Raw genomic sequence first — 21,718 nt, forward strand, 5'->3', positions numbered from 1 at the left:
TAGTCCTAGGATTCAGGATCAACCTTGTAGAACAGCAGAGAAGCAGCAATACCAGAATCTGGTCTGCCACTTGTCTCACAGAGAACTTTTTAACTGTTTTTGACAGGGTTTTTTGACTCTGGAACAAGGTCAAAGATATCAGGACAACCCTAAGCGCTCTGCAGTGGCCCCTGTCTGCCTGGCAGAGGATCTCTCAGCCTAGGGCACAGGTACCACAGGGTGCTGCAGCAGTGATGGAAGAGCAATGCTGCCACCTGCGGACAATCAGAATTACAGTCTCCACCTAGACAGGCACTGGACAAAAAGGTGTTCAATGATCCATGAAATTTCAAATCTCTAAAAATTTTCTATTAGAGGTCGTTTCTTTAAAATTAGTTTAAGTTGACTACTAATAGACTCTGCTTGCTACCAGGAAAAAGCATTAGACTGTTTTAAGAGCAAGCGCAGAACAATTACTGTAGTAACAGAACACCCAACATGCTCTCTTGCTAAAGGATACTCAGCAGACTAGTTTCTGCAGATTCAGAAAGAGCTTTATCAAATTTCTGTAGGAGGATCCTTGAGTACAGCCCATGTGTATCTAGATACTATGCTATTCTGCATTTTATCCTCTAATATTATCTCCAAATGACCTTGAGGCCCACTCAGCACCTCAAAAAGCCTGAAAAAATATTTCCAAGGCCTAGCTGTTTTAGAATCACAGAATTACTTGCAAATCCAAACATGTCAAAGCAGACAGTGATAGTAATATACTGTTGCAGGTAAAAACATTAGCTCCACAATGGTTTATAGTCACTAAGCTTTACTGCAGGAACCTCTTTAATTCTCTCCTACTCAGATGGATTTTGAACTAGAAGCAAAACCTGAACTCACATTTCACAAATCCCTCACACATCAAGTCTTCTTTATATCTGTTTTCAGCTATATGCATCACAGACAATAGAGGTGGCACAGCCAAGAAGTCTCTCTAGCCTGTTCAAACCACTTCAACCACATATAAAACAAACACACACACACACACACCAGGAAACATGTAGGACAAAAAAAGACTTCTTAGTCTCCTTAATCTAATTGTACACACATTTGTATAGTAGACTGCACCAGTGGCCAAGACAGTAAATTTCAAACCATACTTTGGGCTCATTTAGGACACACACAGGGGAGGGTTATGCTGTCACAGTCCTGTGGAGCAAATAAAATCATTACAAGTCAGAAGCACCAGAAGAATGGCAGATCACACAGGTGAGGATGAAAAGGTCCATCTTTATTAAAAAAAGTTCAGCTGAAACCTTTTTACCTGCTGAACAGTACATGGCACAGAAATCTACATCACAGAAAATTCTGCTCACTGGTGAAAAGACTGAAGTCTGCCATTAGTATGAGATGATCACTGCTACTGAACTTTTTACTCAGATATGGAAGGACAGGACCATGTGATTCATAAAGGGACTCTTACACAAAAAAAGTATGATCTCTAATGCATGTAAAACTATAAACCCACAAAGACTCTTCTCCTTCCAGGACGAATACATGTCCAAAAACACAATTGGAGTGATACAAAATCATACAGCATAATTAAAAGAATAACATTCAGACACTTTATTGGATAAGAAGAAAGACCAGAGGTGCTTTAGGACACATTAACAGATGGGCTACAGATCTGTTCATCTACCAGGGTAGACTCATCACACTGCAACACAGCTCACCAAGAGACCTGAAAGAAGTTTAAAAAGTTTATATTCAAGGAAAGTTACATGGGACAGGGAGGAGAGGGGTAGGTAGGGAATGAGACCCAGCATCCTCATCACAAAACAAACCAGTTAAGGAACCTCTCTTATCACTCAGTGTCTATGTGGAGATTATTTTGGTCTATTTACGTTAAGTCACCTGTTAGGTTAGTTCATACCTAAAATGTTTTCTAGTATTAACATGCTTTTGGGAAAGCACGCAGAGATAAAGCATTTTTTACTTTCAGAGCTCTCTATGACAATGATGTTGGCTCAGCATCCCTGTGAGGTAGGCAAAAATTAGCTGTTTTCCAAGACACAGAGACGTTAAATGACTTCCTCAAAGCTATGGTGAAGAATGTGTTATTTATTATTACTATCCTTAATAACCTGGAATGATATTGGTTTTCAGAGACAGGGTATTGGAGGCAACCAGCATGTGCTAGCAAGGAATTACTGAATCTTCATCTCATTCTTACTATTAAAATGCTTTGAATCCCCCCCCACCTTGAAAAGTGTTCCACAAACACATACATATACTAGTGAGGTTTTCCTTCATCTCTGTAACAAAAAGCACTGGTCCTTTCCAGCAGTAAGCAGATGTCCTACATTGGGGGCTTTTCCCTGCTAGCAAAGGGTAGCCTAGATACAACTAGAGTTACATACAGTACTCCACCAATAATCATATCCTAGATCTTTCTACCATTACAGTTACAGTTATCAAACATACTAGTAAGTATTAGTTACTTTAAGGAGTTTAGCTTGAGTATTCTAGTTTATGTAAAAGGAATAGAAAAAAAAGATAACTTCCCATTCTTTTAAACGGATACTTATATAAAAATGAGCTATCACAAAATAAAGCACACGGCTGCTACAAAGGATAGCAACAAAGCCATGCTGGGATTAACCTAATAAACGCAACATATCCCCAGTTGCAAGGTTAACAGATTCACCAGCACAGTGTGTATCCCCAGAAAAGCTTTTGCTTTGCAGAAAAGTGAGGTGGGTCTCAGAGCCAGGCTCTTCTTTATTCGGTCCACAAAGAAGTAACAGTAGATACTGTGTTGTGTATGTCTGTATTGAGAAGTTTCCAAAACTGTCTGGATATCTCCCTCCATTCAGCAGAGCTGAACTTTTGCATTTTCTCCCCATGTTTCTAATCTAAACAAGTATTTTGCTGTAGAAAGCAGCACACAGTTGCTGAAGTCCATCTCCTATCGTCTTGTGCCTAGTCAGATCATTTGCCCAATTTTAACAGGAGATCACAGTGTGGCTCATAAAATACACCTGTAGAGAATCCTTCCCATTGACTAGAGCTCAGCTGTAAAGCAAGGGACCAACAGCTGGGTAACACTGGATAACATGAAGCCCTCAAAACAGTCACTTAAATAGCTGTACCATGTAATCTTGTAACATCAACTCAGCTTTATTACTGTCAGTACAATCCACTAATATAACACTCAGCACTTTCAGCTGAACACCACAAAGGCATAATTTACCTATGACAGATGCAGAACACCATGCTAGTTTATTGCTCATGTTTAAAAGCCCTTTGTATAGTGGTTAGCACACTCCCACTTGGTTCTAAAGCAAGGTTGTGCTCCAGGCAACAGCAGCTCTAGCTCAACACCTATATCAATTTCTCTGAAGCTTTCCACAACTCCTATAAACAAACTTTTCACCAAAACCCCACATAAAGGAAACAATTTCAACACAGATGAGAATTCAGTTGTCATGAGCAACACAGTATGGATCAAATTAATCTTTGCACTGAAGTTACACTTTTCCCCAGTTGTGTTTGGCATGTTTTTCACACTGCTACATAACTGCTGAACCAATCAGGTCTCTGAATGGTCACATGTGTATCATATGGCAAGATCTGCAGGAAAAAAACAAAAGACCACTTTAAGGTATAGGAGGGGAAAAAGAGGTGGGGAACTTCAGAGCTAACAGCGTTTAAATGTGATTCTGTCACAAACTCTGGACTCTATTGGGAAACATCTTGTTAACAAAACGGTTTCTTCCTGTTTCTGGTCCTAATTTTTATGCAGAGACAATGCAGCGATCCTGATTTTTTTTTTTTTTTTTTCCTAACCCTGTATCTTTCTCCTTTGCTTAACTGGGCTTCTTTTGGGGCTTCTTATAATAAGACATTTGACTATAATACTCTGGGCCTCTAAATAAAGACAGAACAACAATTGAAAAAAATTTCTTTTTTCACCTAAGAATCTGTTCTTCCACTCATGCATCCATTAATCCATATCCAACCAGAGAAACCTGACAATCTGTCTTTTGGCTCCCCCTTAACTCCAAGACTGTAATTTCAGAAATTATATTGAAGCAAATGCAAAAATGGAAACCACTTGTTTTTCTATGCTTTTCAGCTGCATGATTTGCATTTACAGCTTCAGTTTTCATAGCAGAACATAAATTTACTGCGTTGGGTTTAAAGTTTGTGCAGTGGGCTATTCATGCTTCATTTAGCACCAACATCCCACAGAGATACATAACTCGGAAATTTCTAGACTTTAAGGACCAAGCAGAAGCAACAGTTAATGAATTAGTATCTAGTGCTTTTCAGGGGCCTTGTAAATAAAAGCTTAAGATTTGGCTAGGGAAAAAACCCAACAAAAATTAAAACATACAACAGATGAAGATGACTATGCTCACAAGGGAGTGAAGTAATAGCACCTACATTGTTGTGACACTAACCATTTGGCAGTGTTTTCTGTTTACCACACAGGAGCCACTGGACTCCTTGACCATAATAAGAAAAGGAGTCATAAGAGCAATAACTGTGCTTGTGAAGGAAAACAAGAGTTTGTATTTGAGGCTCAGTCTTACTTTCATCGAGTTGACAGTGAAAGAATTCAGTGGCAGAGGATGAGGTTCTTTAAACGTTTCCTTGTCCTCACATCACCTCGCTCCCCTGAAGCAAAGCTGCACAGTTCACCCCTTCCAAAGAACCAACAAACCACTTTTTTAAAGTCTGCTGTACAAGTTAACCAAGACCAGAAATTACAAAATTCACAGACAATCAACCGCTCAAGACAGTCTTGCCATTCTTCCCACTGTCCATAACAGGTCATCCACCCACATCATCCACCGTTAAACCGGAACTGTGAGGCCTGACTCTACAGCTCTTGTTACAGTTTGGGCAGAGCACCAGCTGGTGCTAGCGTGATACCAAAGACATAGAAAAGCCCCAAGAGGAGATTGAGTTTGGCTGTTCGTTGAGGAATTTTGTTGAAGCTCTGACTCCGAAACTGCCTCTCCAGTGAAAATGCCATCGGGATGGTGAGTAGTGGTAATGCCATGCTGATGGTATAGCGTGTGGCCAGCACACAGAAAATCAGGTAGGGCAAGAAGAGCAGCACGGTGTAGAGAACATAGGAGAACGCAGGGCCGATGAGGATAGCCAAGGTGACAATACCCGCCTGCCGGTCAGACTCCATGTCTCGTGTGTTGTTGCTGTGCAGGATGGCCTCAGTACTGAGCGCCAGTGGGACAGCGTAGAGCAGTGGTGAGACAGACAGATAACCAACCTGCACAGCATGGGCAAACATGACAGCCAGGGGCCCAAAGGTGATCAGGATCACCACGTCTCCAAGTGCAACATACTTAAATCCAATTCCTGTGGCAAAACACAAGAATAAAATGAAGCATCGTCAAACAACTCAAATGACAGAAGAGAATGGATAATATAACAGATCAGCCCTTCCCACAGAAATATTGTAAAATGACCAACGCACGCGTGTCTATGGCTGAGAAGCATATTTTCTCTTTTTTCTAGAGATAATAAAGGAAATGCAGCTTCTGAATTTCTTCAGTCAGTGTAACAGAAACTAAGGACCAAGTTCTAATACCCATCTTCACATCTAGAAGTACCTATTTCTGCAGAAAGCTATAGAAGTAAGGTACTCTTTAGTGTGACCATGCATACTAGAACCTAATCCTGAAAAAATATATAAAACGCTCAGAACAAGAAGTAAAGCTGACAAGATTCTTTCAAGGTAACTACTGTAACTGTTTGAAAGTTTGACAGTTTGGAATCAAGTTTGTTTTCCTTTTCCTAATAATTATGTTTCTACCCAACCAGGAAGACACTAAAAATATCCTACTTCTTATCAAGAGCAAACACAAACTGTTCTACATTCACAGTGAAACTCCATCTAGAGAATAACAACAAAACATTCCAAAACAAAGTAATAGACTCTACCAATGCAAAAGAAAATATGCAGTGAGCTGTACTGCTGAGGAATATGAGATACACATCACAAAAAGTTTCAGCAATAGTTCTGATAAGCATCTAAAGCCATATACGTAAATAATAATGTCTCAACACCACTTCCCAACTGAAGAATTTAGCGTGGCTCTTCCTACAACAATCAATGGCAAATACGAGTTTATGTACCAGTACTCCAGGAAATATCACAGAATAGTTTTATGGTGGTTAACTAGATAGATCACTTACGTCTTCTAGAAACCCTTGACAAGTCAGCTAATGCTGTCACGTTTACATTCAGACTCACAGCAAACAGGATACAGCACTTACCTCCAGTATAAAGGAAGGAACTGGAAAGTCCACCAAAGTAAATCAAGGCCAGGTGCTCCAGCTTGAGCGTTGAGAGAACATAGAGCCCAGCAGCACAGATACAGCCCACAGTATAAAGGAAGACTCCAAACCGGACTACGTCCTGAGGCTCCAAAATCTGGTCCACCAAAGTCCTGTCATCGCTCTTCTTGTGATCGATGCCTTTGGAGAAGTCGTAGTAGGTATTCACCAAGTTGCCGGCTCCGTGCACAGCCAGGACGGCCACGGCGCTTCCCACCAACAGCCCTGGGTCCAGCGCTCCCTCGGCCCGGTACGCCAGCGCGCTGCCGAGAGCCACGGGGGTGAGGGAAGCACTGAAACTCCAAGGTCGGAGCGCCAGCACGTAGGCCGCACACTTCTGCCTCCAGATGACTGGGGGGACGCCCTCAGCGCCCGCCAGCGCGGCGCCGGAGTCGTTCCTCTCGCTGCCCCGGGGGCTCTCGGCGCTAACGCTGATTACTTATTATAGGGTAATTGTAAACTCTAATCAGACCCTGCTATTTTTCAGCCATTGCACGACCCTTGATTTAGAATTACATCACCATGGGGTCGGGCACCTGATGGGTATTTTGGTATTTGATGCAGTAGAGAGCAAATAGGCTGAGAGTCAAGATATTATGTGGTGATACTGTTTTATCACAGGGTTGTAAGGCCTAAGGAATATAGTCATTACTTGTGATATTTATGCCCTTCTGGTACAGCATCCTTCCATGCAATATGTGTTTTGGAAACAGGCAGCAGGGGCATTCTTAAAAAAGCCGCTCAGAGATTTCAATAGCTGAAAGCAGTAAAAAATAGTGTCGCTCTTAAGAACTTACAGGACTTGATGCCCCCGAGCCTCAACATACCACCATCATGTCGGGCACTGTGTCCATTCTCCAACAATTTGCCAATGGCTTGAAGAGTCGCAGTGAAGAGACAAGGGCCAAAGCTGCCAAGGACTTGCAGCATTATGTCACCATGGAGCTCCGTGAAGTGAGTGCTATAAATGACATCATTTATCCTTGTTTATCATATGAGTGTAGGGCATGGGCTGAGTACCTTGGGGATGGAGATTTTTGGAATATGGAAGCTGGTCTTAGGAGGTGGGGCATAGCAGGGAGCTTACCTTTGCCTCAGCACGTAGGAGAGGTGAGTTGGTGATGCACATGGGTGGTCAAGTACCAGAATAAACAAACTTGACATGTCTAGGGCACAAAGAAGAGATACTGATTTGTGTTTGTAACATATGGTCGATTTAATTTCTTTTTAAGTGACTGAAGAAGCATTGTCTTTATGGAGGCTTTGGGAGCAAGAAGGAGGGAAAGAATGCTGAAAGCTGATTTGAACTTTTTTTACAGATGAGTCAGGAAGAATCTACCAGGTTTTATGATCAGCTGAACCATCACATATTTGAGCTGGTCTCTAGCTCTGATGCAAATGAAAGGAAGGGTGGCATTCTGGCTATAGGTGAGTGAAAGTGCTTAATGTCTCTGAGTTTTCTCTTCATGCATCTATCTTTAGGAACAGATTGTCAAAAGGAATGAGCTTTTATAATCGGGGCCTTATGTCTGACTGTTCAGTACGCTGGGTGCATGCTAGTTGCTGGGCTCTGAAAAATCTCTCTGTAAGTGTCAGCATGGGAGCTGCTGAGTGCTGAGGGTGGCTGAAAATCTGGTGCTTAATGGGCCCTGAGCTCTTCTGGGAGTCAAGTATCAAATGTGAGTGCTGAACACTTGAAAATTCTGTTCTTGAGTTCAGCTGAGAACAGTTTGTGCTGTCCATTTAGATGTATCAGGGTGGGCTGACTTTCTCAACTCTCTTCTGTCTGAGGAGGTTGATTCTTGTTATTTAAATTCACCTGGCTCAATAACAGCAGCTTCCATCCCTGGGAGGGGCTCACATTGCTTTGCTTTGATTCTGATCAGCTGCTCCATCAGTTGCTCTTGTTGTGCTTTTGCTGTGACATGGCAGAGCTACTTGCATTTTCACTCTTAGGGAAATCAGCTTGAGTAAATATTTTGCCTTCCAAGCAAGTAGCTTGTATCGTAGCAGTTACTTCTTTAATAACCAAATAGGAGGTGCTTATGGTTTAGGTTCATAGACATAATCATCCATTCCCAAGATGTTTGAAGACAGCAGAAGTCCCTTTAGCTAGAGAAATCTTTGGTGACAACATCTGATTTTAAGCTGGCAGTATCACTTTAAAATTTTTTCTGCAAATTTAGTGTTATTGAAAGGTGCCAGCTTGACAACCCTGGACACTGATGGCCTCTTTATCTACAGAGCAGGTACAACCCAGGCACTGGCAGTGAAAGCTTCTGCCATGCAGCTGCCTGCCACTGTGCCTCCACCCTGGCCTGGAGAGAACATCTCTAGGGCTGAGCGGGAGAGCGATTTCCTTGGTCCATTCAGTCTCTGACTTCTCTACTGAGGCGGGCCAGCCGTAGTAGTTGCAGGTGGATGGATGCTTTTCTGTTGGGAATGGGTCTGTGATCCCAGGGTGGATATTTTTTTTTCTCTTTTTAAACTAAAAATGGGGAAAAATCTATGAAGCTACTGGATGCATTTTCCTGCCCACTTAACAAGTTCAGGCTCAAAAGAATGGTGGCCCTCTCCTATTGTTTGATTATTTTTTTTCCTGTGGATTTGCAGTTTAGGAGGAGTTGATGGGAATCTTTTAAGGAATGGATAAGGAATACTAACACTCATCCAGGAATTACCTACTGTCTGCCTCACTGACTGATAGGGAGAACTTACAGCATTGCTCCCTTTCTCTACAGCAAGCCTTATCGGTGTCGAAGGAGGTAATGCCACCCGTATTGGCAGGTTTGCCAACTACTTGAGGAACTTGTTGCCATCCAATGATCCTGTTGTAATGGAGATGGCCTCCAAGGCTATCGGGCGGCTTGCAATGGCTGGTGACACCTTCACAGCTGAGTATGTGGAGTTTGAGGTGAAACGAGCTCTGGAATGGCTGGGAGCTGACAGGAATGAAGGTCGAAGACATGCAGCTGTAAGTGATCATTTTTTTTGTCTTCACCTGTCTTGGAATTGAGATGGTTAGGTTTAGTTAACAGTGGTAGGAGATGTGCACAGAAAGCTGCAGAAGAGCTCTGGTCAGAATGAGAATGGCTGCTAGTCCATGTCTGAGAATCTGATGCTTTCATGGCAGATACAGTGCTGCTTCATTGCTTCTACCTCAGCCCAGTGACCAAAGAGGATTGAGACACCATTGTGCTAGGAACTGTAACAGTATGGAGCTGGAAACAGCTCAGGCTCACAAACACTGACAGTCTAAATAAATGATACTACGGTCTAGAAATGGTGAGGTTTGTCTGTGGGTGCTCATCCTCACAGATTGTTACTGTTTCTCTCCCCACCTCCAGGTTCTTGTCCTGCGTGAGCTGGCAATCAGCGTGCCTACCTTCTTCTTCCAACAAGTGCAGCCATTCTTTGACAATATATTTGTGGCTGTGTGGGATCCCAAACAGGCCATCCGAGAGGGAGCTGTTTCTGCCTTAAGAGCCTGCCTTATCCTCACTACTCAACGGGAGCCAAAAGAGATGCAGAAGCCCCAGTGGTACAGAGTAAGAAAATAACTTCATTTTGAAGCAACTCCTCATAATGCAATGCAAATGATCAAATGCCCATTTTTTAGAAGAGCCGTCTAAGCGAAGAACCTGTCACCTTTGTCACTATGTCTGGTGCCTCTCCTTGAAAGGGTTGAAAATATAATGGCTTACAAAATAAGTAGTTCCGTTAGCTCACTGTAAAAGTAAGCAAGAGACTTAACTCCCATCAAGAATCCATTTCTCTGCAGTTCATTTTCAGCTGTTGAGCCTGACGTTGTTTTACAGCCATGCAATCATCTATCTATTGTCATCTCTTACTAGCAGATGGTTTTATTAGTGTCGATAAAACCTAAGTGAAAAAGGTAAGGATTCTTTTGTCTGAACCTTAGCTTTGCTGCCATTGCCACATGAGTTCAAGCTTCGTAATATCAAATGAGGTTTGGACAGTGCAGTCAGATGTTGTGAACTTGGATTCCTCATAGTCAAATACATGATGCAGATATTGATGAAATTTATACTGTGGCATGGTTGACTGGCTCATTAGTGCTGTTGAAAATGCTCTGCAGCAGAGTCTACAGCTTCTGGGTGAAGTTGAATTTTGTAGTGTTATTACTCAGTTGAGGTTTGTGGCTACTCTTGGAAGATCACAGGATGTGAGTAACTCTTGACTGGCAGTACTGCTATTTCTGCAGGCTTGGTTTCTGCATGATCACTGAGATTTTTTAAATTTTTTTTCTTTCCCCCAAGCATACGTATGAAGAGGCTGAGAAGGGCTTTGATGAGACTTTGGCCAAAGAGAAAGGAATGAACCGTGATGACCGAATCCATGGTGCCTTACTGATCCTCAATGAGCTAGTGAGAATCAGCAGTATGGAGGGAGAGGTGAGCAAGTGAACAAGATGAGGATTATGGTTTTTGGTTGCCAGATTAATTGACAACATGCAGCAACTCAGCAATCTGTGGAAATATCCCATTGTGTTTGAAATGGGGTTGTTGGGCTGACAAGTCATCTGTGCATTGAGTCAGAGCATTGATTATTACAAATTGAAGTGTGTCAGAGAAATAACAGTGACAAGTTTGGGCTGAGTAGATATTAAACTGTGATGGAAAGTGCCATTAACTGCATTAATTACAATGCAAAAGGTTTTTATATAGAGTGAGGACTCTATTGCCGATTTTGCTTAGTTGATATTTTATAGCCATTTGGAAATCAGCTACACAGGATGCTACTCGGGAGATTTGGGTAGTACAGTGTTAGGAATCTCTTATCCAGCTACCTTTTTTTTTAAAACAAAACAAAACAAAACATGCTTTTCTACTTTATCCAGCGCCTTAGAGAGGAGATGGAAGAGATCACTCAGCAGCAGCTTGTGCATGACAAGTACTGCAAAGACCTGATGGGCTTCAGTACCAAACCTCGCCACATCACTCCCTTCACTAGCTTTCAGTCTCTTCAACCCTCTCAGTCAAATGCTTTGGCTGGTCTTCTGGGGTACAGTGCCCACCAGGGAATCATGGGTTTTTCAACCTCACCTGTCCCTGCAAAGTCTACGCTGGTAGAAAGTCGATGCTGCAGAGATCTGATGGAAGAGAAGTTTGATCAAGTGAGTGTTTGGTCTTCAACACTGCAACACCAGTTCTTGTAGAGAAATTGTTCTCTGTGTCCTTGCTTAGCAGGCAATACTGCCTAGTATTGATTTGAGGCATCAAATGTCATTAATTATATGTATCCTGGCTTTGTCACTATCTCCCTTAGAGCAAGTGATTTCCTTTCTTTGGAAACAGTCTTAATTATCCATCTTTTGGATGGACTCTGAAGCCACTTGTCAGTCGAATGCCTTAACCTAGGTAATAAACATCTGTGCAGTACTGCTAATGGCCATCCTTCAAAGCCCAATCTATCTCCTTTCAGGTGTGCCAGTGGGTTCTCAAGTGCAGAACCAGCAAAAATTCGTTGATCCAGATGACAGTTCTCAATCTGCTACCACGGTTGGCGGCTTTCCGTCCTTCGGCATTCACAGGTGACAAGACAGATGGTTGGGTGTTAGAAGTGCTGCTGAAATTGGGCTGGAAGTTATCCAGCTCTCCTTGGTCCAGATGAGCTTGTGCAGGCAATGCAGCAGTACAAACGTGGTGCTTGTAAGATGAGTAAATTTCTCTGTGGGAGGATAGTCTTGGGTTTTTTTCTGAATGTGTGACTTGATACCTGATGCCAAAATGTTGCTTTGATGAAGAAAATGGATCGAAAACTATTGTCTGAATTCTATGATTAGTACCATAAGGGATAGAACCTCCTTTTAGTTTTGTTTCCTCAGTATGTCAGACTTAGGGTTGAACTCTGCTCTCTTGCTCCCACTCAGTGTATCCCACATATTATCAGCAGAGTTGTCTTCCTTTTCTCTGGTGCACATGCCAGGAAATATCGGGTAAAATGGCAAATACCTCCTGGTTTTAGAGCAGTTCAGTTGATATATCAAGCAAACTTAGGAGAGCATCAGAGTTGGAAGCGAGTCACCAAGCTGCTCTAAGTGGGTTGGAACAAACTGTTATTCCATATTTCCAATTAATTGCTATAAAACCAGGATGCTTGGATCTTATATGTATATAAAACCTGTTGCAATGTGTGGGGTTTTTTTACATAGCTCTTTTATTTTGGTGATTATTTATTATTTTTTTAAAAAAACCCATAGCCTTCTCTGATTTGAAAATTTTATTATATGGTGACATGTGTTAGCTACTGCTCATGTCAGTAAATTTTATATGGCTATGTCTGTTCCCTAGCTTTATACCTGTAAAGGTTTAGTTGCACATGTGATGCAACTATATAAACCTAAATGAGCTCCAATATCTGTATTGTTCTCTCTTGTGGGCAGCTGATCAGTATCTTCCAGACACCATGAATCACGTTCTCAGCTGTGTGAAGAAGGAGAAGGAGCGCACAGCAGCCTTCCAGGCACTGGGTTTACTTTCTGTGGCTGTGAGGTCTGAGTTTCAAGCTTACCTGCCAAAAGTCCTTGAAATCATAAAAGCAGCTCTTCCACCAAAGGACTTTGCCCACAAGTAAGTATGTTAAAGTTAGAGGAAGAAACTGAAACAGCTATTCTTTGTATTATTTTTGTGATGGGGGATAAAATTATTTTATTAAAATCAGAGGTATTTCTGTAAGACTGACACAGGTGGAAAGATGTTTGAAAAATAGGAACTTCTCTTAATTACCTTTTATGTGATCCCTTTCCAGGAGGCAGAAATCTGTGCAGGTTGATGCCACAGTCTTCACCTGCATTAGTATGCTGGCACGAGCCATGGGACCCAGTATCCAGCAGGACATCAAAGAGCTTTTGGAACCGATGCTGGCTGTGGGCCTGAGGTGAGTACAAGGCACGGGAGCATCTTTTTCTGTTAGCCACTGGATGGCATTGTTGGCCAGACAGAAAGACCTTAAAAGTCTTCAGATTGAGAAGGAAGATTATTGCGTTTAAATGACCTTTCAGAAGATCAGGATAGCTCTTTCAGAAGAATAATATGTTTTAAGTGTGAATGTGTCTGTTGAGTTACTTAAGAGCATTGGTCTCTGTGTGAAGAAATCTTTTTGGAGAACTAGTGAATTCAAAAGCAATCCCCTTTACTTTCCACTATTCAAACACATTTGGCAACAGCCAGCAAAAATTTAGAAAACCTCTGAAGTGCAGCAGATTTTTGCCGTATCAAATTGGCAGGGAAGGAGGATTGAAGCACTGAATATTTGCTTCTAGCTTCTTTCACCTTTGAAGCTGACGGTTCCTACTGAAAATTTCCTGGCGCATGAAGCTGTTAGTGTGGGAGGGTATGGAGAAAGTATCCAGATAGCACAAAGCTGTTTAGATTGTTACTATCTGGAAGTGAATTTAGTTGCCTTTGTACCTAAAAAGCACAAGTATAAGGAATCACTTAGACTTGTAACATTATTCTAGCAATATTGCCAAATGTAGCAATGTGTGCTGCAGTCAGGCAGTTTGCTCACCGAGTTCAGACAAGAAGGTTGACTCCTGTGCTTGAATTTGCACAAGGAATCTTGTGCTTTGCTGGCATGTGTTACTGTTATGTGCCCACAATTATCTTCTGATGGGTAAAAGCATTAAAAAAAAACCCACCTCATATCGTTTCTGTTCTAATGACTACCTGCCTGCTTCTTGCCCTCAGCCCTGCTCTGACAGCTGTGTTATATGACTTGAGTCGTCAGATCCCCCAGCTAAAGAAGGATATCCAGGATGGGCTGCTGAAAATGCTCTCCCTTGTTCTGATGCACAAGCCTCTGAGACATCCAGGCATGCCAAAGGGCCTTGCCCACCAGCTTGCCTCGCCCAGCCTCACCAACATCCCAGAGGCCAGTGATGTGGGTAGCATCACCCTCGCCCTTCGTACACTGGGTAGCTTTGAGTTTGAAGGTAAGATGTCATAATGAAGCAGGGAGCCAAGGGGTGTGGGATATAAGCAGTAGAGTGAAAGTAGCAGGAAAACTCTGAGAGCACCTTCTTTAAACTCCTATTCCCTGGTAAGACCAGTAATTGAGGTTTAAACCTGTGTTCAGCTCCTCATGTTCTTCTTTTTAGGCCACTCTCTGACTCAGTTTGTTCGGCACTGTGCAGACCACTTTCTGAACAGTGAGCACAAGGAGATCCGGATGGAAGCCGCCCGCACTTGCTCTCGCTTGCTCACACCTTCCATCCACTTGATCAGTGGCCATGCCCATGTGGTCAGTCAGACAGCAGTGCAGGTTGTGGCTGACGTCCTCAGTAAACTGCTTGTGGTTGGAATAACTGACCCAGGTTAGTGTTGGGTTTGGAGAAAAAGGTTTTCTTACCACATGTTAATTTTAGCACATGAGCAGGTCACGATATTAAGGTTGTGGTAGAATTTGAGTATATTTACCACTAACTAAAGCTGTCATTCTTTTTATAAATTAAAAAGGTCTCTTAGTTTCTCTTGCTAGATCTTGATTTTTGAGGTATTAATAGAACACTAATGCAAAATACTCTTAACTGTGCACCTGGAACTAGGTAGAGCCCTGAGACTTCTGCTGTTGTTCTGTGTTGTAGCCTTCAACTTTGTAGTTTGGGAAGGGAAGCCCCTTCTGTTGAATCTTCTTATTTGAATTTTTTGTTCTATCAGTTGCAATATGATAACCTGAGATGAGTTAATTTTCTACACGCTGCCTCCAGATGTGCCGCTTGTAGGTTGTTGTTTTACCGATCTGGGTACTGGGGCAGTGCTGAGCAGCACTGGATCTGTTGGGCTGACCTACCCTGTGTCTCATCTAAAACACTGGTGTAGTGTCTTATGCTGGGGAAGCTCTCAGCATTTCTTTGAGGTTGTGAAGAATTTTTGAGGCCAGTTTGTGAATACAGGCTATAATAAGAACAGGAGTTTGCTGCTGTATTTAAAGAGAGACAAATATGTTCTTGCAGACCCTGATATACGTTTCTGTGTGTTGGCTTCTCTGGATGAGCGATTTGATGCTCACCTCGCCCAGGCGGAAAACTTGCAAGCTCTCTTTGTGGCCCTGAATGATCAAGTATTTGAAATCCGAGAGCTGGCCATCTGTACTGTGGGTCGCCTGAGCAGCATGAACCCTGCTTTTGTCATGCCTTTCCTGCGCAAAATGTTAATCCAGGTAATGAAGAGGGATGCCTGCAGTGAAAATGGAGTAGTTGGTGTTGAAACTAAGATGGTGTTAAAGAACTGTGCGATCTAGCTGTAGTGAATGTGTGGGAGAGTGGGGGAACATCTCCCTTTTGGAAAATATTTATTACCCAGCTTAGTAGGTTTCAGGAAGTCTTTTTAATGATGTTTGGACTGAAGCTCTAAGGATGTATTAGAGATGAGAGGATAGCAGTCATTATGTCACTCCACATTCATCGTGCTGGAGTGCTTTCTAGCTGTACTGAGGAAGAATATTCTGTGCTTCTTTTAGGTGAATGAATGGCACTACTTCATAAATGTAGATGATTGTGGAGCCATCTATTCTGTGCTAATTAATTTCAGCTTTGTTTAGTCATAAATGCTGTGTAAATGTAGAACACCCTTTACAAGTGCTGGGATGTTTTTTCTGTCATTGGACAGGAGAGCAGGAAATCCAAAGAATTTTTGCGTACCTTTATTTTCCCTGTTCTCATGCTTCCATTGTCATTTCTGCAGATTCTAACAGAGCTGGAACACAGTGGTGTTGGCAGGATTAAAGAGCAAAGTGCTAGGATGTTGGGTCACCTGGTTTCTAACGCTCCACGCCTCATTCGTCCGTATATGGAACCTATCCTTAAGGTAGAGTCTCTGTATGTTTCCTAGAGAATTTGGAGTGAGATGATAGAGCAAGTGGATACATGAGCCTCAGGAGCTGCAGTTCTTTTGCTTGTTCATAGCAGGAAAAAATCAGATTCATGTGGATGTCACCCATAGTAACACATGTGGGGGACAGTGTAACCTAACCTGCTTCTGGATTTGCATGAAGTTTGTGAAACAAAAGTTCCATTTGCTGTTGAAATGCTCACCATGATGCAAGTTGACCCCCTGTGCAATCAATTTCGGGTGTAAACAGAAAGAAAGATAATTCTGACTACTGTATGTACAGCAAGGAGTCTTTTAAACACACTCTAATGTGTTCCTCTGTCACCTTCCAGGCACTGATTGTGAAACTGAAAGATCCTGATCCAGATCCAAATCCAGGAGTGATAAACAACGTCCTAGCTACCATAGGGGAGCTGGCACAGGTAGGAATACTGCAGGCACCTCTTTGCCATGCTAGTCAGTTGTTAAGCTTTTGGCAATGCTAGATGAAGGACTTGGATTTTTGTCTTTCAATAGGTCAGTGGGCTGGAAATGAGGAAGTGGGTGGATGAACTCTTCATTATAATTATGGACATGCTACAGGACTCCTCCCTGCTGGCTAAAAGACAGGTAAGTATTTGACAGCTGCATGAAACTTGCCATCCACTGTGACCAAAGCTCTCAAAGTATCTACATGTCCCATCATAGCTGCTAAAATGAACCGGTAAATCACTCAATTCTCTCTTGTGGAGTGTACAATCACACTGGTGGCACATAGGTGAGTGGCTGGCTGTTGTGACATAGTACAGAGCTGATAAAGAAGAAAGAAGAAAAAGGAAGTAGTTTTTATTGGATGTCTTGGACTCACTGAATTGAATGCCTATTTGATTTGTATCTGTGAGGATAATTATGGCAGTCAGAGTCTAAGAAATTGTTGATTATCACTTCCTTTCCTATTGCCACTATTTGTAGAGGATTTCAAGCCATGGACTGTGGTTTGCAGTGTGATGCTATGATGCTCAAAGAAACTTTACAGAAGTTGAATGACTGATAGATCAGGAGACATAATAAATTCCCTGGTCAAAATTCATTTTCTCTGGCTTGATCTTTCCAGGTGGCTCTTTGGACACTGGGACAGCTTGTGGCCAGCACTGGTTACGTGGTGGAACCGTACAGGAAGTACCCGACTTTGCTGGAGGTGCTTCTGAACTTCCTGAAGACTGAGCAGAACCAGGGCACCCGCAGAGAGGTGTGAACATGAAGCTATGACACAACCATTTCTAAAAGTTTTTTTGGGGGGAGAGCCGTCAAGTAAATGTGTCTGTCTAGATTGGGGATGGGGGAAGGGAGGTGAAAGATCATTGTTGTGGTTGATCAAAGTACGATAAGGAGACTTAAGAGGGTGAAAGTGTTGAGTCAGGGAAATGGCCTCCAGCCATTGAATGGAAAGCATTGATGTTTTTTCCAGGCAGTCACTTTAGTTCCAGATCTTTTCTTTTTAATCCTCTGAACCTCTCCAAACATGTGGTTTCATGTGTCGACTTCTGCCTTGGTGATGAAGTCCTGATGAATTCTCATTTTGTTTCTGTCTTACCAGGCTATTCGTGTGTTAGGGTTGCTGGGTGCTTTGGACCCTTACAAACACAAAGTGAACATTGGCATGATTGATCAGTCACGAGATGCTTCAGCCGTCAGCCTCTCAGAGTCCAAATCCAGCCAGGATTCTTGTAAGCATCTGAATTTATTTCAAATGAACAGCTTTATGATCCACAAACAGGTCTTGATATTTGTTTTTTAGTTTTGCTTTTTGTTCTGGTTTTGTTTTGTCGTTAAGCTTGTCTCCTCTACTTAACAAATTATTAGTGTGTGTGTTTTCACCTAATACTCAGGTGCTTCTGAACATGGACCGTTCAATATGTAGCTTGTGACACTACCTTCTTTCTTTTAGCGGACTACAGTACCAGTGAGATGTTGGTGAACATGGGAAACCTCCCTCTGGATGAGTTCTATCCAGCTGTCTCTATGGTGGCACTGATGAGAATTTTCCGAGACCAGTCCTTATCCCAACACCACACTATGGTAGTTCAGGCCATCACCTTTATTTTCAAATCTCTTGGGCTGAAGTGTGTGCAGTTCCTGCCCCAGGTCATGCCAACGTTCCTTAATGTAATACGGGTTTGTGATGGTGCCATCCGAGAGGTGAGTGTACTAGGAACCACTTCTTCATTCCCATTCCACTGCCCTAAAATAAGAATCCATTTTTTAAAAGAGAATGCGACTGGCTTTGGGCATTGCTGTGCTGTGTGTTGCTGCCAAGCATGCTGCAGAAGTGAGATTCAGTTTTGCTTTTTCTCCGGTGAGCATTTGGTAGAATATCCAGTGGAAACAATTTTTCTGCTTCTTATTGAAACAGCTGCTTCTGAGCATAATCCTTAGAAGGCCAATATTTAATTCTGGGGTTTTTTATCAAGCTGGTCTTGTTCAGGAAAACAGCCTGTGCAGCTTCAGAGCTTGCAGTGATCTCTGCATTAATGTACTGTTTCAAACAGTATTATTAAATAATAGCAGTAGATTCTTTAAATTTCTGATGCAACCATGTACTTTGGCTCATCTGTGAGAAGGAAAATGCAATTTGCTACAGTCTGCTAACATTCAGAGCAGTGTGGGTGGTGATTCCACAGCAGTGCTTTCTCTTCCTTCCCACTTAAGTTACAGTTTTAGAAGGAAATAATTTTGTGAAGATTTGTCTTAAGATTCACCTAACCAGAGATGGCTGCTGTTTGCCAAGCCTTTTTCTCAGGCAGCTGAAAATAATCTCTGGGGTGGGAAGGGCAGTTTGTACTAGTTACTGGTACTGTGTTTTATAGGTGGGATGGGTGCTCCCTTAGCAGAATCCCAACCCTGCTATAGAACCGCTGTTTTCTCCCAGACTGAACTACTACTCAGATTGGAAGGAAAACATCTCACGCCTGGGTTGGCCGAACTCCTAGACCTGACTGATCTAACTTGCTTGAAAGCTATGCAGTTGTGCACACTCTGTTTAAAAATTTTCAGGTAAAAGAAGATGGTGAAAGTGTACTGGGGAGAAGAGCTGAGGTGGGTACGCGTGACACTAAAGCCTAAAGGAGGCAGGTCCTTGTCCTATATGTAAGCATTCTCTCACTACACCAAAACAAAACAAAAAAAAGGCACATTACAGGAGCTCAGGGTTCATTTTTGGTAAATGTAGGTGTACTGCTCTCCCTGAAGAAGCTGATGTTATTTCTTTCCTAGTTTTCACAAAAATCTCTTATCTCTCTTTCTGAGCTCTGCTTTGTATTTTGTTACTGTAGTCTCAAATACTGCATGAAGAAATGAAATTTAATGTATAATAACCTATATTCTCCTATTTTCCTAGAGGTAAAAAGACTATATACAATTATTTTGTGGACAAAGTAATTTAAACTGCATTATTTCATACCAATCTCAAAAGTAAATTCATTGTCATGAGTGAATGCATAAGATTGTATTGGGGCAAAAAGAATTGCAATACTGTCATAGTATGTCCAAATAAAATTGTCTATGTCAAAATTCTTTTATGGTACAATCAGCCACCTTTTCAAAAAAAAAAAGTGGTATTTCTGGCAAGGACCAAACTCTCTTCCCCAGTAACTTTTCACCAATGTATCTTGGTGGGGATGGGAAAGAGTACAGAAAGAGTATCCTAAAATGTGTGCCAGTTTGGTTTACAGGCAGGGGGAAGAGGTTAGGAGCTAAATTTTTGGAAGCACCCTCACATGTAAATTACAAACTCTGTAGTTGAGGTGTTTGTGCTTGCAAGTCCATTCTAACGCTTTATAAATCTGCTGACACAAACACCTATTTGTATGCTTGACTGTCCAAGGCTTTCAGCTGACAAAATTTTTCATGCAAGTTGACGGGGAGGGGGGTGAAAACAACCAAAAAACCCAAAACTACTCCTTCCACACACACACACACTCAAAACCCCAAACCACTGAGCTGAAGCTGCCAAGAATTTAGCCCCGGATTTTAAGCATATAGGAGCTATGCATGCTATTTGTTTGGTAAATGAGCTTGCAATTGGCCTGTGAAACACCATTTACCCAGTGCTGCTTTCATGTTTAGATAAGCTACACTGATAGCTACACCTTTCTTCCTTCCAGTTCCTGTTCCAGCAGCTAGGGATGTTGGTGTCCTTTGTGAGAAGTCATATTCGGCCCTATATGGATGAAATTGTCACCCTGATGAGAGTGAGTACAATCGTTAAGCCAGTACTTTACTGTCAGAAGAGGTGGACAGTGTTTCTGTCATTACCAAATGTATCTATTACTTCATCAATTCTTACGAAGTTCAAAATTCCGTATGCTTGAAATAATAATTGTATTTTGAAATAATGTGTTTGAAACAATAATATAGATTATTACTAGTAACTGGAATGAGAGCAGCTCCTAGATTCTGCTAATGCCTGAGTTCTTTTGAGCACTTGGGTTTTTTTGCAGTTATTACTTTCAGTATCATAGGTTTAGCAACAAGTGTTTGGAGTTCATAAATTGGTGGCATTTCACTTCATTTTCACTTACTGTTTGCAGACACAAGGATTAGGAAAAAACAGTTGCCTAGAGGTTGTATTTAACAGCTATAAATATACTGAAGGCACAGAGTGTTTTAAAAACAGACCAAAACTGCCAATTGATATTAGTCTGTAAGGGAAGTGTAGTTCTTCCCTTCAGTCTTGAATTTATCTAGAGACTGTCTCCTACAGTTTGCTTTTCTTGTAATTGTACAGCTCAATTGAAAAACTGTTTTTTAATTTTTTTCCTTTTTCTTTTTTTCCTTCTGTAGGACTTCTGGGTCATGAACAACTCCATACAGAGCACAATTATCTTACTTATTGAGCAAATCGTAGTAGCTCTAGGAGGCGAATTCAAACTCTATCTGCCTCAGCTCATTCCTCACATGTTACGGGTCTTCATGCATGACAATAGTCAGAGTCGCATTGTCTCTGTCAAGGTGAGTGGGAAGCTGCAGCAGCTGAGTTGGTTTGGGTGTCGCCGAGGTGGGTGCATGCCCAATGTGCTGTGCTGCAGCAGGGGGCTTCTTGCTTCTGTGTTGCAAGCAAGTGGGAGAGGTGCAGTTCAGCAAGGCTCCCTGTGAAATGATGCAGACAATACTTTGTTTAAAGTGCAGGGTTGAAGCAGACTTTTACTGGATACTGCCTGATTTAAAATGTATCTCTTTCAAGACTTTGAGTCACCTTGGGTCATTTTTCCCTCCAGCTATTGAATGCGATCCAGCTCTTTGGAGCTAACTTGGATGACTACCTTCATTTGTTACTACCTCCCATTGTAAAGCTATTTGATGCCCCAGATGTCCCCGTGGTGGCTCGCAAGTAAGTGTTGGTGGCTTTGCACTCTTTTTTTTGCCTGTGATATCCAAGTTCTTCAGTGGCTGCCCTAACCCTGTGTAGAATGACATACCTAGTTCCTTCCATGGGTTTTCTTTGTGTTCAATCATTATGGAAGGTTTATTTTTGTTTGGATGTC

General features: G+C 42.1%; 2 protein-coding genes across 3 annotated transcripts in view; one reads left to right on the forward strand and one right to left on the reverse strand.

The window, feature by feature from the left end:
- Positions 1 to 1,575: 1,575 nt before the first annotated feature.
- Positions 1,576 to 7,167, reverse strand: UBIAD1 (UbiA prenyltransferase domain containing 1). Its single transcript, XM_026862934.1, has 3 exons — positions 7,140 to 7,167; positions 6,283 to 6,780; positions 1,576 to 5,361 (listed from the first exon to the last, which is right to left on the reverse strand). Exons 1-3 carry the CDS (start codon positions 7,165 to 7,167, stop codon positions 4,874 to 4,876), a joined length of 1,014 nt encoding a protein of 337 aa, XP_026718735.1. The 3' UTR covers positions 1,576 to 4,873.
- MTOR (mechanistic target of rapamycin kinase) overlaps positions 7,051 to 21,718 on the forward strand; it is a 65,538-nt gene continuing 50,870 nt past the window's right edge. Inside the window, exons 1-22 of one of the 2 annotated variants that reach the window (XM_026862625.1) lie at positions 7,051 to 7,296; positions 7,662 to 7,770; positions 9,084 to 9,316; positions 9,690 to 9,890; positions 10,623 to 10,757; positions 11,204 to 11,479; positions 11,788 to 11,896; positions 12,749 to 12,935; positions 13,114 to 13,242; positions 14,055 to 14,299; positions 14,465 to 14,680; positions 15,320 to 15,525; positions 16,050 to 16,172; positions 16,529 to 16,618; positions 16,713 to 16,805; positions 17,290 to 17,424; positions 17,773 to 17,902; positions 18,124 to 18,374; positions 19,230 to 19,271; positions 20,339 to 20,425; positions 21,018 to 21,185; positions 21,452 to 21,564. In XM_026862625.1, coding sequence (XP_026718426.1) covers positions 7,177 to 7,296; positions 7,662 to 7,770; positions 9,084 to 9,316; positions 9,690 to 9,890; positions 10,623 to 10,757; positions 11,204 to 11,479; positions 11,788 to 11,896; positions 12,749 to 12,935; positions 13,114 to 13,242; positions 14,055 to 14,299; positions 14,465 to 14,680; positions 15,320 to 15,525; positions 16,050 to 16,172; positions 16,529 to 16,618; positions 16,713 to 16,805; positions 17,290 to 17,424; positions 17,773 to 17,902; positions 18,124 to 18,374; positions 19,230 to 19,271; positions 20,339 to 20,425; positions 21,018 to 21,185; positions 21,452 to 21,564 — 3,398 coding nt within the window. In that variant the 5' untranslated portion in view covers positions 7,051 to 7,176. The remainder of the gene's footprint in view (positions 7,297 to 7,661; positions 7,771 to 9,083; positions 9,317 to 9,689; positions 9,891 to 10,622; positions 10,758 to 11,203; positions 11,480 to 11,787; positions 11,897 to 12,748; positions 12,936 to 13,113; positions 13,243 to 14,054; positions 14,300 to 14,464; positions 14,681 to 15,319; positions 15,526 to 16,049; positions 16,173 to 16,528; positions 16,619 to 16,712; positions 16,806 to 17,289; positions 17,425 to 17,772; positions 17,903 to 18,123; positions 18,375 to 19,229; positions 19,272 to 20,338; positions 20,426 to 21,017; positions 21,186 to 21,451; positions 21,565 to 21,718) is intronic. The other variant, XM_026862626.1, reaches the window with a different exon arrangement.

This window comes from Athene cunicularia (genome assembly GCF_003259725.1).
Source record: "Athene cunicularia isolate RWA chromosome 21 unlocalized genomic scaffold, athCun1 chr21_part1, whole genome shotgun sequence".
NCBI classification, from domain to species: domain Eukaryota; kingdom Metazoa; phylum Chordata; class Aves; order Strigiformes; family Strigidae; genus Athene; species Athene cunicularia.